Raw genomic sequence first — 16,213 nt, 5'->3', positions numbered from 1 at the left:
AGCAGCCCCTCCCGACAGCTTCCAGCGGTTTCTCCTGCCTCTCTCTGCCTGGCACAGCTCGCCAGCTCAGCTGCTCCACAGGGAGGGAGCCTGGCCACACCATGTGGCTGAGCAATCGGGGCAGGGGGAGGGGAAGAGAGGGTGGCATGTGCATGCCCTTCCTCCCTCCCCCCATGCATCACCTCTGCATGGGGACAGGGGCAGATGTGCCTGACTGAATGGGAGAGACTAGGGTTAGATAGGGTCTGCATGGGGGAGGCTCCCCAACTCCATAACACTCTCCTCCCGCACAACCACCCCCCAGATTCTCTCCCAGGGTCCTTCCCAGCAATTACTTCCCTCTCCTTCAGGTCCTCCATTATCCCTGACTCCCCTAAGCCTTTGCATTACTTCTGAGGGGTGTGGGAAATATGTTTCTATATTGTAGTTTAAATGAATTATTACTCAAAGTTCTGTATTAATATGACTTGTAAGAAATCTATTTGTCAAAAAAACATTTCCTGAATCTTTTTTGTTGTCTGTATTGTTACACACACACTTATTGACAGGTATTTTGAAATAAATCACCAAACTAATTGAAACTGGCATGATTATATTGTATTATTTTGACAAATAACATATGCAGGATTTTAAAATATTGTGTGCAGAATTTGAGTTTTTTGGCGCAGAATTGCTCCAGGAATAATGATCTGTCTCATACATCCTCCCTTTTCCCAACATGAGACTCAGAACTGGTAGGAGGAAGGGAGAGAGAGTAAATGTTGGGGAAGGCTGAAGTGATCAAGGTGGATTCTGAATCCTGCCTCCTCCTCCTCAGGCCACCATCATGTCAGTCAGCAAGATTCAGACTGGAAGCAGACAGGACAAGCGATATGAGGGGGGCCATGCTGGAACTTCATCTTAGCCCCAAGCCATCAGGGCATACCCATAGCATTAAAAGTCTGTTTCTATTAAGATGAATAGTGGACATATTGTAGTCTTATCCATGTCCCCTTACTGTTACCACCTATTAAACCTGCCCCATCGCTTTTCCCAGGGAGGGATTGTTTATCATAAAATACCATTCATCTCTCAGAAGAAAGCTGTCTCATGGCAGAAATAGCTATGTTTTACACATTACTAGTCTAAAAAACCATCACTTTCAGGGTGATTAATGGAAGTTTTTTCCCATCACACTATTTAGTAGATCAAGAACATACTAGCTCAGGGTGATTGGGAAGGCCACACTTCTTGCATGGTTCATCATCATCAGCAGGTGCAGGTTCCTCTTCTTCCTCTCCCCCCTCAGATTCCTCCTCAGAGTTTTCTTCGGTCTCAGACTCCTCACTGTCTTCATTACTTGAATATCTCCACCTGCCACGAGTTCGAGTTCCTGTCCACCGCACTTTGCTTCTCTGTGTGACCTAGTGGTCCAAAGATAAAACACAGCAAAAGGCTCTTACATTGCCTTGTCATTTACACTGTGGGTTTTCCAAGTTAAAAAGACCATCACACTTAAGTTTGAGTAAATGTTCTCTAAAATGAACTGATTCATTTCAATCAGAACAGCTACAGGAAAATGTAGCATGATCATAGAATACCAGGGTTGGAAGGGACCTCAGGAGGTCATCTAGTCCAACCCCCTACTCAAAGCAGGACCAATCCCTAGACAGATTTTTGTCCCAGATCCCTAAATGGCCCCCTCAAGGATTGAACTCACAACCTTGGGTTTAGCAGACCAATTGCTATCCCTGAGCTATCCCTCCCCCCGATAGAGCAGCTTCAATGAGCAGATCTTTCATTGAGTACAAAAATCCTTACAGAACTAATTACAACTAAAGGAAAAAGGAAATTAAAAGGTATAGGCAAAGAAAATGTTTCAGGTGAGGTTTAAAAGATGTGAAGATGAAGCTTTAGAATGTGACTCCACTCCTTTGTTGAGCTATCAAAATCTAAAATTTCTACTTTGACAAGGTAATTTTGCATAGTGAACATGAGAACTTTAACACGTAAACTTTTCCCCTCCAGAGTACAATTAACCTTATTTTAAAGCTGCCTTTCCTCAATCCAAAGAGAATATATTTTTATCTTTGCTTCCTTTTAGAAAAACAAATTACAGAATTTGCATCTGAAGAAGTGAGGTTCTTACCCACGAAAGCTTATACTCCCAATACTTCTGTTAGTCTGAAAGGTACCACAGGACCCTCTGTTGCTTTTTACAGATTCAGACTAACACGGTTACCCCTCTGATAAATTACAGAATGTGACTTTTATTTTACTTTTAGAATCATCATATTGTAAGAGATAAATTGCTGTCATCGTTAAGCGTTCTCTCTGCCTGTGGGGTTGGAGGAGGAAGATGTCTGGGAGGACTGTGTGCATGTGTGTGTTCTATACAAGGAAACCAGGCCCCAAATTCTCTATTATATTAATTTTTGCATCTCACTACACATATTTAGATCATTAAGTCTTTCAAAAGCTATGTCCATTTAAGACCATACTTGTTTCAATTTTAACATATTGTTACTTGTAGCACCTATTATTACCAGAACTGAAAGATGAAAAAAATCTCAGTAATTTGCAGTTTATGTAAGGCATTTGACAGCATTTGCTATATAACAGTTTCACCTGTCCCCTATAAGGTCAATTTCTCATTTTGTTTGTGAAGGTTATTCACACTGCAACAGAAGAGAGAGAAAAAAAACTTTTTTAAACAGAGAAAAAGGTGTTTGTAGAACTATGAAAGCTAGTAAGGGGATTCAGAACAGGAATAGCACCTGAAAAAAAACTAGTTATTCATTTTTGAAATTAACTAGATTTCAAGTTGACAATGTCCTTTTACCAAGGACACTTTTAAAAAGAAAAATATTGCCTCTATCTTCCTGTTTTTAAATGTATTTTAATTAGCTTTTCAGGAAGGCATACAGGTCAAAAAGAAAACAGAGACACAGCATGGCTAATAGCAGGCTGTACATGTCTTCTACCTGCAAGCTCACTATCATTTCTACTCTATAAAAACTTTAAAACTGTGCCTGAAAGATAAACTTCTCATACAAAACACATTTTCTGAACCCAACATAAAACCTACATTCAGCCTAGATGAGAAATTCCCTCATAATCCCTCTAAAAGTGGTTCAGCTACTCTCAAGAACAAAACTCCTGTTAAATTCTACATATCATTACTACTTTACTCTAACATTTTTCCTATTGCCATCTATCCGCCATCATCATCAAATTGACCAAGCATCAGCATATACATCACACAGTTAATCTTCAGCATCTTATTCATGGGTAAAGCATCCGACCTATAGGATTTAAAGCATCCTGAAGGTTTGATTAATAAGGATAAGCTCCTCTAGAAAATAAAATAATTTGCACGAGTTATTCTAAAACCAGGTTCAACGTAAGAATTCTGACACTTTCAAATTATGATATTAATAGCTATTAGCACTCTCCTGGGGGCTGTTTTCAGATCAGTCACTGCCCTAACCAAGTTACTGGACTAGTAACATGCATAAATTGACCATAATGGCATCAGAGGGTCCTGTGGCACCTCTAAGACTAACAGAAGTATTGGAGCATAAGCTTTCCTGGGTGAATGCCCACTTCATCAGACGCAAGATGAAGTGGGCATTCACCCACGAAAGCTTATGCTCCAATACTTGTTAGTCTTAAAGGTGCCACAGGACCCTCTGTTGCTTTTTACAGATTCAGACTAACACGGCTACCCCTCTGATACTTGACATAATGGCATGCTTCTCAACATTCCTCCACAAATGTGTTTTCCTTAGATCGAAAACAACCATCTCCTCCTGTGCACTATAATGGTGTTACCTTGCTCACTTTAGAATTGGACTCCTTCTCTTGTTTTTTCACATCCTCTCTTCGGTCTTGCTTTTGCAGCGCTGCCAATTTCTCCTCCTCTTCTTCACCTCGTTTTTTGTCAGTTTTCTGATCCCGAGTCTCCACCACTTTTGGAGTAGGTTTAGATATTCTTGGAGACCTCCTTAAAGTGCGACCAACATTGACTTCTTCCTCTTCCTTCTGCTCGGTGTCCTGAGTCTTCGGAGGTGGATCAGGCTTTTTCTTTCTACTGGAGATCCTGATGGTTAACTTGATCCCTTCCTTCTGCCTCTCGGAGGTTATTTCCTTGTTATCTGTTACACAGATGTTCTCTTCAGAAACCAGTTTATATTTAAATTTGCTTTTTTGTACTGGAGATTCCTTTTTAGTCTCTGGAGACTCCTCTATATTAGAGGTTTGGGCATTATCTTGTTTATCTGGTTCTGTCCGGGGAACTTCGAATTCCTCCTTTTGTTTTTCTAAATCTGATCCTTCCTGAACTTTGCTTTCATCAGGAAGTATGTTTTTGGAATCTGAGCCCTCTTTTTCTAAAGCAGATTTCTCGGAAGGAACAGGAGGAATAGATGATGGAGGTGTTTCAGCTGCTTTTGGAGAGTCAGATTTCTTCTCCAGTTCATTTTTACTTTTCAAACCCTCTTCATCTGTTAGATCAAGCTTGGGTGGCTCCTTAGGAGTGGATGTCTTCATGGACTTTTCCAGCTTTTCTAAACATTCTTTGAGTGGTGGTCGTCTGTCCTTCCTAGTTTTCAAAGCTAATTTCTCTTCAGGTTTCTTGGGGCAGTATCCTGCTTTCCACGAGTCCTCCATTGCCACCTCAGAAGTCATACTGTCGAGGGACTCTTTTTCCATAAGACTAGATTCCTCCTTTAAAGGCACTTTCTGATTAGAAACCTCAGAGATCGTAGCAGCTACCTCTTTGTCGGTAGGCACATTTTTCTCATCTTCATATGTTTTCACAATTTTGCTAACAGAGTTTAAAGAGTCTGATATTTTCCCCCCACTTATGCAATTTTTCTCCTTCGATGAGCTGCTGCTGTCTTCCTTTGTGCTAATGGAATGTTCTGACTTATTATTTTGGGTGACATTTTGGGCGACTTTTTCACTGGTAACCTCTCCATTTACTAGCAATTTCCCATCAGGACATAAAGCAGTGATTGTAGGCACTCTTCTAAAACCCTCCTCCTCTGGTTTTCCTTCCTCTTTCAAGACATCCTTTGTTGGAGTAACACATTTACACAAGGACCCCTTTATTGGGCTGTCATAGTCATCTGTCAGCTTGATCTCTCGCTTTTTCAGTGGTATCTTTGCCTGCTGGTCATTTTTAAGTTTCTCACTTTCTTCTGCAGATTTATCCACAACTTCTTGAGGGGTTTTGACATTGACACAAAACTCTAATCTCTCAGGCTCATGTACTGTTATTTTATCTGTGCTGCTTTTAATGTCTTTTAAATCTTTTGGTTCTACTTTATTTTCCTTCACTTCTGCTTTAACAGGCTTGACATTTTCTTTAAAGGAATCATTTTCTTCTTTGGTAATCTGCTTTTCCTCACTGTTTTCTGAAGGTTTTTCTAGCTTTACTATGACTGGCAGTTTTATAATTTCCTTTTCTTCCACTTTCTCCATTTTCATCATGTTTTCATCTGCTGGAACTGTAGGTGGAGGAAGGCTTTCCAATTCCTTTGACTGTTCCTCCATGTTCTTCTCCTCTTCTTTTATTTTTAATTCATTTCCTGTTAAAATAGAAACAAAATAATATAACATAACCAGATGAATTCTAGGATAAAAAAATAAAGCTAAAGATGCATCCTACAACAATCAAAATGAGTCCTCTCTAATGAAATTAAGGGTTTGGCCTAACACTGGCATTTGCCGTCTGATTGACAAATATTAGCTAAAGAATGGGACAGAACAGCAGTTCAGTTCAACTAAAAACCAGAGATAATTCTAAACTTAACAGAGAATATCAGCAGAGCCCCAGATCTATCTTTTTTTATGCTGACCTTTTAGCTCCTTAATCAGTTTTAGTAATTTTTTTCTAAAAGTGTGTACATAAAATCTAAGCACGAGGTCTGTAACACTAGTTTTTAAAAGAAGTCTGACTTGACAGTTTGCATTATTTCACTATGACAAAATGTTTTACAGAATTCCTTACACTAGAACTTCAAGTGACGTGTCCACATCCAAACCACACTCTTGTTTACACACAATGATATTTTCAGAAGGGTTTGCTTGTTATTTTTTTCTGTTTCAGAGAGAAGAGGAGAAGCTGAAATACTATGTCCTGAACCAAAATTCACCCAGATTTGTTGCACTCTAGCGGGGCCATGGTCCATGACTGGGTCTCCTATGTGCTACCACAATACAAATAATAAATAACATTCTGCATTCATTTCACACACACAAGTCCCGTTGACTTCAACGGGACCAACACGTACAAAATAAGTGCAGAGTACAAGTACATCAGAGAAAACTGCAGGGAGCAGATCTACCCAGAGTTAGATGGTATGGTCTTTGCCCAGAAGTTGAGATACAATTTTCAGTAGGTGTGTGATACAAGTCAACAAAAAATGAGATGTAATAGCACTATATATTCTGCAGTGTGATCTTCCAACACATGAAAGGCTCTTACTATTCCAAAATGCAGTAAATCCCAGCACCAAGTTATTCCTTTCCCCCTGCACTAACTTAAGTCCTTTCCCAGATGAAAGCGTCCCAAAATGCTGGTTTAGTTCTAAATGAAGAGGGGGAATCCAAGAGCTAGCTTAACTCACATTCAAACAGGAAACAAGAAAACAGTGTATAGAAGGAAAAAAATTGGTGAAGAGAAACTCAAGGGACTTTGAAAGAAAAACCAAACCCAATTTAGTTAGTTTCAGAAGTCAGAGAGAAGTCAACTCCCCATGAATGCAAAACCAGGGACAATATTTCAAAGGGTCCAGACCCATTTTTTCCTCCTTACTTAGATGATGTACACTCTGCTTTCCCCTGTAACTTCTCAATGCTGCAAGTAGCTTTCTTGAAGGCAGTGCTTACCAGAGAGAAGAGTAGGATACATTTTCTGTGTCTACTCTTTTCCCGCTTCCTCTTCCCTTGTCTCCGACCTCTTTCTTTTGCAACGCTTTTCCCTTGGCTATGCCTCTCCCTCAAGCTTCTAGCATTAGAGGGCAGCAGCCGTTCTAATCCTTGTCTATGCTAGACAAATTCCCCATTCTAAGAACTGATTTAGTTCCCTACATCAAAACATTCACATCCACTCTCAAAGAGGGCTTTAGCTGTTTACAAGCTCTCAAAACATCATTTGAGTAGAGTAGACTTTCAGCAGATTTAAGAAGTGGTTCAGTTTAAACTGTTTTAGTATGGAATAATTTAGTGCCGGTGTAGATGTGGACAAACAAACAGTACATTCCGGGGTAGGGTGTTATTTCACGATCTCCCAGAACATACGGTTTCTGAAAGTATTACTTGGATTGTGCAATAGGTACCAGAGGGCTGTGCAACTGGAATGGTTTAAGTGCTGAACTCTTTGTACCTAAACCAGCTACAAGTAATTCCATTGTCTGGTATAGACACAACCCCATTGTCTAGCACTAGAAATTCTACAAGCAATGCATATCAGATGCTAGCCCAACATGAATAGTGACATTAGTGAACTTTGATGGATTGGTGTACTGTGCTGTCTTGTCTCATGATTGGCTTGTCTATGCTGGAGAACTGTTTTAAAACTGGTTCAGCTAAATAGACTTTTAAATCAATCAGTTAGAGCCAAAGCATAACCCTGAGTTTAGGTAGCTTAAACTGGTCTGACCAGTTTTTACTGAACCAATTTCAAGACCATTGCTTGAAATTAACACTGTAGTATTGGGGAGATTTGATCATCACTTATTTGCAATGTAATTGCAACTTTAGCCATTGTCAAATATCTTAGTTATATTAAACTTATATCAGCCAATACAGATCATACTCTGCATTAATTATTGATATTAGCAATGATACAGTTAATTGTACAATAAGATTTCTGCACTGTTTCTACAGCACCACACAATATTATATCATTGTATTAATTGCTTCTTCCCTTCACCAATTCTTTGGAAGAACATCCATCGCATGTCAATGAAATAACAATACTTCCTCTTGTAGGCCAGAACTCTGGGCCAAATTCTGCCCACAGTTACACCTATAACACTCACTATCTTTAATACGATTGGCCTGGGTGTAACAGAGGGCACAATGTGATCCTGAAAGCCTTGTCCCCATTGTGGAAATTTCCCCCCAAAAATGCAAACCAATTTTAAAACCAGATTCCCCAGGGGAGACAGGCCTTTAATTGCTTTGAACCTGAAAAATTAGGTCTTTTACTATAAGGAGAAGCATTTAACATTAACTGATTCCTATTAAAAACCCAACACATCAAATAAGTTAGGCAACATATCAGAAATATGCAGTGTCAAAGCAGTAAGGAATGAAGTAATGTTTCTTCACTGGTGAGAAAAATAAAATGTGCACAGTTAAGGGCTTGTTATCAAACAAAGCTCATCACAGATCTTCATTGGGATTATTAAGCTACCTGACAATACTGTACTTAAATCCAACAATTTAAAACTATCTTGAACTCATGTGTTGCTCTTGATTTTAAAGCATAGGTTACTAAAGTGAAGAAAAATCCGTATTTTGTGATACAAAGCCAAAGCCAAAGCCAATGTCAACACAACTATGGGTGTGGTGTTTGACATCAATTATGCCACTACACAAATTTGGGGGGTGGAAGGAGTTTCATGTCCATTAGAAACGTGAGGCTGGGTAGAAACCTAATGCATGACAAATGAAAGAAAGATAAGGGATAGGAAAGCAAATGTCAAGTGTCAATGGTGTTACACAAAATACCACAAAAACAAAAGTTACATTTTTTTTAAAGAATGGAAAGTTGTATATGTAATTTGTTGGGATTTTTTTTTTTTTTTTTTTTTTTTTTTTTTTTTAAGTAAACTGAGTACACACCCAAATTATTTTGAATTTTAAAATGTGTGAAAAGGTTTAAAATGTATCCTTGATACATGGATCAGAGAATTTTAGCTTAGAAAATAAAAACAAAAAAACAAAAAAACCCAGGCCTATTCTAATCCTCTCGTTTTTCAGGAAGTTTAACATTTTGATATGATGCAGCACAATGTCTAAAGCTTGGTAAAAAAGAGGGTAGAAAACCTGGTGGAGATATTTCTTCCTCCTTTTTGCTATCTTCATCTTCTATGCTAGGGCTTTCACGTGATGAGCTGTCCTGCTGGTTGTTCTTTTTCAACAGTGCAGGATCGATTTGTGCTTTCAAAAGCTCAAGCGTCTCAGCTAGCTCATTTCGGTTTCTGGATGACAAAGAAAAGAAATAAGTTGTCTGATAAAGCTCTTTACTGGCTCTCCCCAAAGCCATCCATCTAAAACAAAACACATCACCTGCTTAAATGAATGCTGCATTACAAACTAGAAGACCAGTGGATTGGCTTTGTCCAATCAGAATAGCCATCGTTTAGTGATTAAATGACTTGCCATTTTATCTGTAGTAAAACTAAAACTACCTTGCTGACCCTTCTGAGTGGCCTCAACAACCCATAAGCTCCAGACATCCTGCTTTGGATCTGAGCATCTATTGTTCATTAGTTTTGTAATTATTAATCTATTATCATCAGTGCCCATTTGTTTTCCTTAGCAATTATCAGATTCCCTCATTGAAAGGCCTTGTAGTGCAGCACTCATGAAACAGAAGAGCAATTATATTATTTAAAAGTGGATTTTTAAAAAGCACTTAAATACTTTCAAAAATCCCACCCTAAACAATACACAGAAGGCTAGAAAATTTGAACATTTAAAATTAATTATACTGATGCAGAGATTATGGAGGGAAAAGCAGTTACTAAAATCTCCTTAAGTGGTAATGTTATGTAACCCACTGAGAATTGACTTTGCAGTTTAAACTTTTTGTTCAACAACTAATTGCTAAAGCTATAGCTATATATATATATACACACACACACACCATTTAAATTATAGACGGTATTTGGCATTTATGAGATCTCTTTCACCATGTTTGTTTACCATTTTACTCAATGCCGATTCTCTTTTGATCAGAGTCCAGCTTTAAACACATTTGGAATTGACTAGATTTTTTAAAAATAAAGGTTCTATATGAGACTATATTAAAAATCAGTCATTTGAAAATTTTACATAAATAAATTCAAAATTAAAGACTCTTCCTTGGAAAATATGCCACAGTACACATGTTAGAAAATGAAATATTTACATAGTACAAAAACACTTTCCTTCATTTTAATAAGAATGATGAAAGGAATTAATTTGAGTATAGAAAAATCAAGAAAAGGTCACCAGGCTAAACTGCCGGAGCTCACTGAAACTCAGAGGAGCAGTGAGCCCCTGCATTTCAGCAGTTACTAGCACACTGTAACTCAATCATTAGTCATCCAGGATCTGAGTTCTACTTCAGAAGGTTCTTGTGTTTGGCTTCCTGTACTAGATTAAGTAATTATTTTGCATTCTATGAGCCTAGAACTCAACCCTGCAATTCTAATGAGAGCATAAAGTTGTCCATTACTAATTTGTGACTGATAGCATAAGAGGTTAGAGAATTAACACAGTCTTCCTCCATGTTCCCTAGAACATAAGAACGGCCGTGCTGGGTCAGACCAAAGGTCCATCTAGCCCAGTATCCTGTCTGCCAACAGTGGTCAATGCCAGGTGCCCCAGAGGGAATGAACCTAACAGGTAATGATCAAGTCATCTCTCTCCTGCTATCCATCTCCACCCTCTGACAAACAGAGGCTAGGGACACCATTCCTTACCCATCCTGGCTAATAGCCATTAATGGACTTACCCTCCATGAATTTATCACATTCTCTTTTAAACCCTGTTATAGTCCTAGCCTTCACAACCTCCTCAGGCAAGGAATTTCACAAGTTGACTATGCGCTGTGTGAAGAACTTCCTTTTATTTGTTATAAACCTGCTGTCCATTAATTTCATTTGGTGGCCCCTAGTTCTTGTATTATGTGGAGTAAGTAGATTTACTTACTCCACATCACTCATGATCTTATGTACCTCTATCATGTCCCCTCCCTTAGTCTCCTCTTTTCCAAGCTGAAAAGTCCTAGCCTCTTCAATCTCTCCTCATATGGGACCCGTTCCAAACCCCTAATCATTTTAGTTGGCCTTCTCTGAACCTTTTCTAGTGCCAGTATATATCTTTTTTGAGATGAGGAGACCACGTCTGTACGCAATATTCAAGATGTGGGTGTATCATCGATTTATATAAGGGCAATAATATATTCTCCTTCTTATTCTCTATCCCGTTTTTAATGATTCCTAACATCCTGTTTGCTTTTTTGACTGCCGCTGCACACTGTGTGGACGTCTTCAGAGAACTATTCATGATGACTCCAAGATCTTTTTCCTGATTCGCTGTAGCTAAATTAGCTCCCCATCATATTGTATGTATAGTTGGGGTTATTTTTTCCAATGTGCATTACTTTACATTTATCCACATTAAATTTCATTTGCCATTTTGTTGCCCAATCACTTAGTTTTGTGAGATCTTTTTGAAGTTCTTCACAGTCTGCTTTGGTCTTAACTATCTTGAGCAGTTTAGTATCATCTGCAAACTTTGCCACCTGACTTTTTACCCCTTTCTCCAGATCATTTATGAATGTGTTCAATAGGATTGGTCCTAGGACTGACCCTTGGGGAACACCACTAGTTACCCCTCTCCATTCCGAGAATTTACCATTTATTTCTACCCTTTGTTCCCTGTCTTTTAACCAGTTCTCAATCCATGAAAGGACCTTCCCTTTTATCCCATGACAACTTAATTTACATAAGAGCCTTTAGTGAGGGACCTTTTCAAAGACTTTCTGGAAATCTAAGTATACTATGTCCACTGAATCCCCCTTGTCCACATGTTTGTGGACCCCTTCAAAGAAGTTTAATAGATTAGTAAGACACGTTTTCCCTTTACAGAAACCATATTGACTTTTGCTCAACAATTTATGTTCTTCTATGTGTCTGACAATTTTATTCTTTACTATTGTTTCAACTAATTTGACCGGTACTGACGTTAGACTTACTGGTCTGTAATTGCTGGGATCACCTCTAGAGCCCTTTTTAAATATTGGCGTTACATTAGCTATCTTCCAGTCACTGGGTACAGAAGCCGATTTAAAGGACACGTTACAAACCCTAGTTAATAGTTCCGCAACTTCACATTTGAGTTCTTTCAGAACTCTTGGGTGAATACCATCTTGTCCCGGTGACTTGTTAATGTTAAGTTTATCAATTAATTCCAAAACCTCCTCTAGTGACACTTTAATCTGTGACAGTTCCTCAGATTTGTCACCTACAAAAGCCGGCTCAGGTTTGGGAATCTCCCTAACATCCTCAGCCGTGAAGACTGAAGCAAAGAATCCATTTAGTTTCTCCGACAAGATTTTATTGTCTTTAAGCGCTCCTTTTGTATCTCGATCATTCAGAGGCCCCACTGGTTGTTTAGCAGGTTTCCTGCTTCTGATGTACTTAAAAAACATTTTGTTATTACCTTTTGAGTTTTTGACTAGCCATTCTTCAAACTCCTCTTTGGCTTTTCTTATTACATTTTTACACTTAATTTGGCAGAGTTCATGCTCCTTTCTATTTACCTCACTAGCACATTGTCAGGACGTAGTGGGACCATTCTCCAGAGGGCACAATTCTCCTCCTGATCCTACTGCCATATATCCACCGTGATCTTTAAACTCTACATGGTGTTTCTCTTATAAACCATAAAATGAAATATGCATTGGCTATTATCCTACAAACCAGCAAGCCGTTTTTTTCATAAATCATAGTTGTGCATGTGCTTTTCCCTACTGTGTATGTCTGAAGACAGATAATTAAATTGACAGGAATACTGCTCTCTGAAAAGAGGATACTTATTGAATTCAACATCTGAACTTCATAGAAACAGATAATCAGATTTAAAATTTGCAGTTATAAACAAGAAAATAAAGAACAAAATTACCTGACTATGCATTTCCAAGAAGATCCATCCTGGTCATCCTGTTCTTCTACGTACATTCTCACATTATGTTCTTGATCCAGCTGGTACCAATACATTAGACCATCCTTGTCTCGACCAATTGGCTGGAGACGCATAGCATCAGCATCCTCTTCATTAATGATATTCTTAAATTTTAGATTGTCATCAAACTGACACTCACAGAGGTACTGAAAAAAATTGCAATGTAGAAAGATTTTTTTTAAAACACCAAGATACGACCAAAAAAACCTTATTTGTGTGTTTTGGGTTCTCTTTTTAAACCTGCCTTTATTGGCTTTGTGACTTAACTAGAGAGAAGAGGATCCAATGCATAGGCCTCTCCAGATTATACTCTTTTGGTAAATCAAAGATTAGTTTTTAATTTCTTGTTAGTGGCCATTTAGAATGGTGTTAAATCTGTTCAAGAGTAAACTTTAAACAGAGGAGAATGAAGGCATCTTTACTGTACAGTATAACCTCAGAGTTACGAACACCTCGGGAATGGAGGTTGTTCGTAACTCTGAACAAAATGTATGGTTCTTCTTTCAAAAGTTTACAACTGAACATTGTCTTAATACAGCTTTGAAACTTTACTACGCAGAAGAAAAATGCTGCTTTCCAGGTTTGTTTGTTTTTTTGTAGTTTACATTTAACACAGTACTGTACTGTGTTTGCTTTCTTTCTTTTTTGTCTCTGCTGCTGTCTGATTGTGTACTTCCAATTCCAAAGGAGGTGTGTGGTTAACTGGTCAGTTCATAACTCTGCTGTTCGCAAGGCTGAGGTTCTACTGTAGTAAACGCTCCAACAGCTACTACAACAGGATGAAAGCAAGCCACCACCAAAGCATACATGCACAGTGTGGTGTTTCTATTTCCTCTTTTAAAAGTAGCTATTGAAATTCTAACCTCTGTATTTTATATACATCTGAAAGCAACGTACATGGGAAGCTTCCTTTTGAGAATGGCCTAGCTAAACAGTGGATATTATTTATTTAGTATATTAGTCTACAGTAAAACTCCATGTAATTTAAGCCATCACACATGAGGCTCATTACTCCTGCCTCATTCTCATGAGCTGAAAAGTTGAAGATGAGCCCCATCTCTCACCTTTGCACTTAAGATAAAATTGTTTCATTACTAGCTCATGCACATAAAAAAGAATACTGCATGCTGGGATGGTCTAGACAGTATTTGGTCCTGCCATGAGGGCAGGGGACTGGACTCGATGACCTCTCGAGGTTCCTTCCAGTCCTAGAATCTATGAATCTATGCGTAAACACCTTCCAAGGGCAGAACAGTAACTACAAATATATTTCAGTGCGAACATGTAAAGTATGAAAATAAATAGAAAACACCATATTTAGTTGAGGCTTATCCCCATTAACAAGACCATCAGCAACTATGATTGGTGATATTTGTTTGTTACAAGCTCTGACATCAGCTCCAAATTGAATACATTTAATTACTGCAATTTATAAGTTTTCAAAGGGTCATTTTCAAAAAATAGTAAATACATTACCTTCAGAATTCCCAATTTGCATTCAACACTCGTTTCCAGGTATCCTTTCTTCTCCATCTCCCATGCCCAAGTACTGTTGAACTCTTGGCATATCTGTCAGATAAACAAAATATTAAATTAACTAGTATTAGTGGATGAATGTAACTTGAAACCTCTACAGAGGAAGAGTATTTTGTTGCAATACCAATGTTTACTTTTATCTACGAACAGTGCAACTTCTGTAAGCAAAAAAGCCATAGACAAAAATCAGAGATAAAGCCAGGTGAAGATGGGCAAGCACTGGGCATGTCACCACTAAGTCCTGAAAGAGCGTATCATCAGGATCTTGCCTATTGCCTCCATTTTCCTAGCTCTGAGCAACTCTTAAGAGACAGCACGATCTACAGCTAGGGCACCAGACTGGGAGTCAGGAGACCCAGGTTCTATTAGGAATAGAACTAACTCTGTCATTGACTTGCTATGTGACCTTGGGCAAGTTACTTCACCTCTGTGCATCCATTTCTTTTCCCATCTCCCTTTGTCTGTCATGTCTATTTAGACTACAAGTACTATGGAGCAGAGACTGCTTCTTACATGTCTGTACAGCACTTAACAGGGTACGTCTACACTGTGTTTTAAAACCCGTGGCAGCAAGTCTCGGAGCCTGGGTCTACAGACTCAGGCTTGTGGGGCTCATGCTACACGGCCAAAAACAGCAGTGTAAACATTGTGGCTTGGACTGGAGCCTTTAAAAATATAAACAACACCTACTAAACGGGCCACAGAAAGCGGGTGGTGGTGGTGAATGAATATATGGGATCAAAAGTGGGAAAAAAGGGTTGGGATAAGAAGTTTTAGATTATTTATTTATTTATTTTTAAAGTGAGAGGGTCAAAATAATTGTCATGAGGGAGCAAATTTCACATCCTAGGACCCATAATAGCAAAGGCACTAGTGGCTGCTTACATATTTAAGACACAATAGTGGGATCCCTAGTTGGTGTGGGGTATCTAAGTACAAGTGTCCACTAGAACAAGGCTCAAGGTAGTCTGAAATATACCCAGAGACTACAATGTTGAGGATTGTTTGTTTGTTTTTAAAGTGGCACTGTTGTACCATGGATGCTTAAATCAGTGGCCCAAAGTGCTGCTGCATCCTAAACAAATTGCAAGCAACAGAAGTCCTCTTGAAAGCATTAAGGGTTTTATCAGTCTTCCTGATCAAGATGTTATTGTTAAATAGAAAGTGTACCCAGGGCAAAGTAAGCCTCTAAACCATATCCAGCATGTAGTTTTCGATAGAGCAGCATGGCTGAAAGTGAGGCCAAACTTCACTCGCTAACGCTGAATGAGTTGCTTCAGAAAGTGGTAACAAAAGAAGAGTACCATCTCCTAAAAATGACTTCTGCTCAGCAGCAAGTTTTCCTGTTTTGACGACAAGCTATGTTGTCCATTCTTCCAATGCACAGGCCAAAACTTAGAACAACAGATACAACTGTTTATTGCCAACAAACTGATGACATTCTACTTTAGCTCTTGTATTCAACATTCTAAACATGGAGATCATTGGGGGATGCTGCATATCAAAAACATTGGAGAAGACACGTCAAACATCAATGACCAACTCCTGTGTTCTATGTATCACTCAAACCAATGGAGGGAAGTTTCAGAAACACTGGAAATGTCTTTTAATTGCCCAAGCAACAACTCAGTGGCATCAGAACTGTTGAAACCATTTGTCATGACCACAATGACCAAGTTTCCATAAACTAAAACCAGCAGATTATTCTTAATCCTGATAAATGCAG

General features: G+C 38.7%; 1 protein-coding gene across 5 annotated transcripts in view; it reads right to left on the bottom strand.

The window, feature by feature from the left end:
- RSF1 (remodeling and spacing factor 1) overlaps positions 1-16,213 on the bottom strand; it is a 122,648-nt gene that overhangs the window by 58,554 nt on the left and 47,881 nt on the right. For 4 of the 5 annotated variants that reach the window (XM_034759102.1, XM_034759098.1, XM_034759101.1 and 1 more), the window contains exons 3-7: positions 14,428-14,520; positions 12,892-13,097; positions 9,043-9,197; positions 3,814-5,573; positions 1,200-1,403 (exon numbers count right to left, since the gene is read on the bottom strand). In XM_034759102.1, the coding sequence (XP_034614993.1) occupies positions 1,200-1,403; positions 3,814-5,573; positions 9,043-9,197; positions 12,892-13,097; positions 14,428-14,520 (2,418 nt within the window). The remainder of the gene's footprint in view (positions 1-1,199; positions 1,404-3,813; positions 5,574-9,042; positions 9,198-12,891; positions 13,098-14,427; positions 14,521-16,213) is intronic. The other variant, XM_034759099.1, reaches the window with a different exon arrangement.

Source organism: Trachemys scripta, chromosome 1 (genome assembly GCF_013100865.1).
Source record: "Trachemys scripta elegans isolate TJP31775 chromosome 1, CAS_Tse_1.0, whole genome shotgun sequence".
In the NCBI taxonomy this organism is placed as follows: Eukaryota; Metazoa; Chordata; order Testudines; family Emydidae; genus Trachemys; species Trachemys scripta.
The sequence above is the reverse complement of the archived record's forward strand: the minus strand, read 5'-3'. Positions and strand labels throughout refer to the sequence as shown.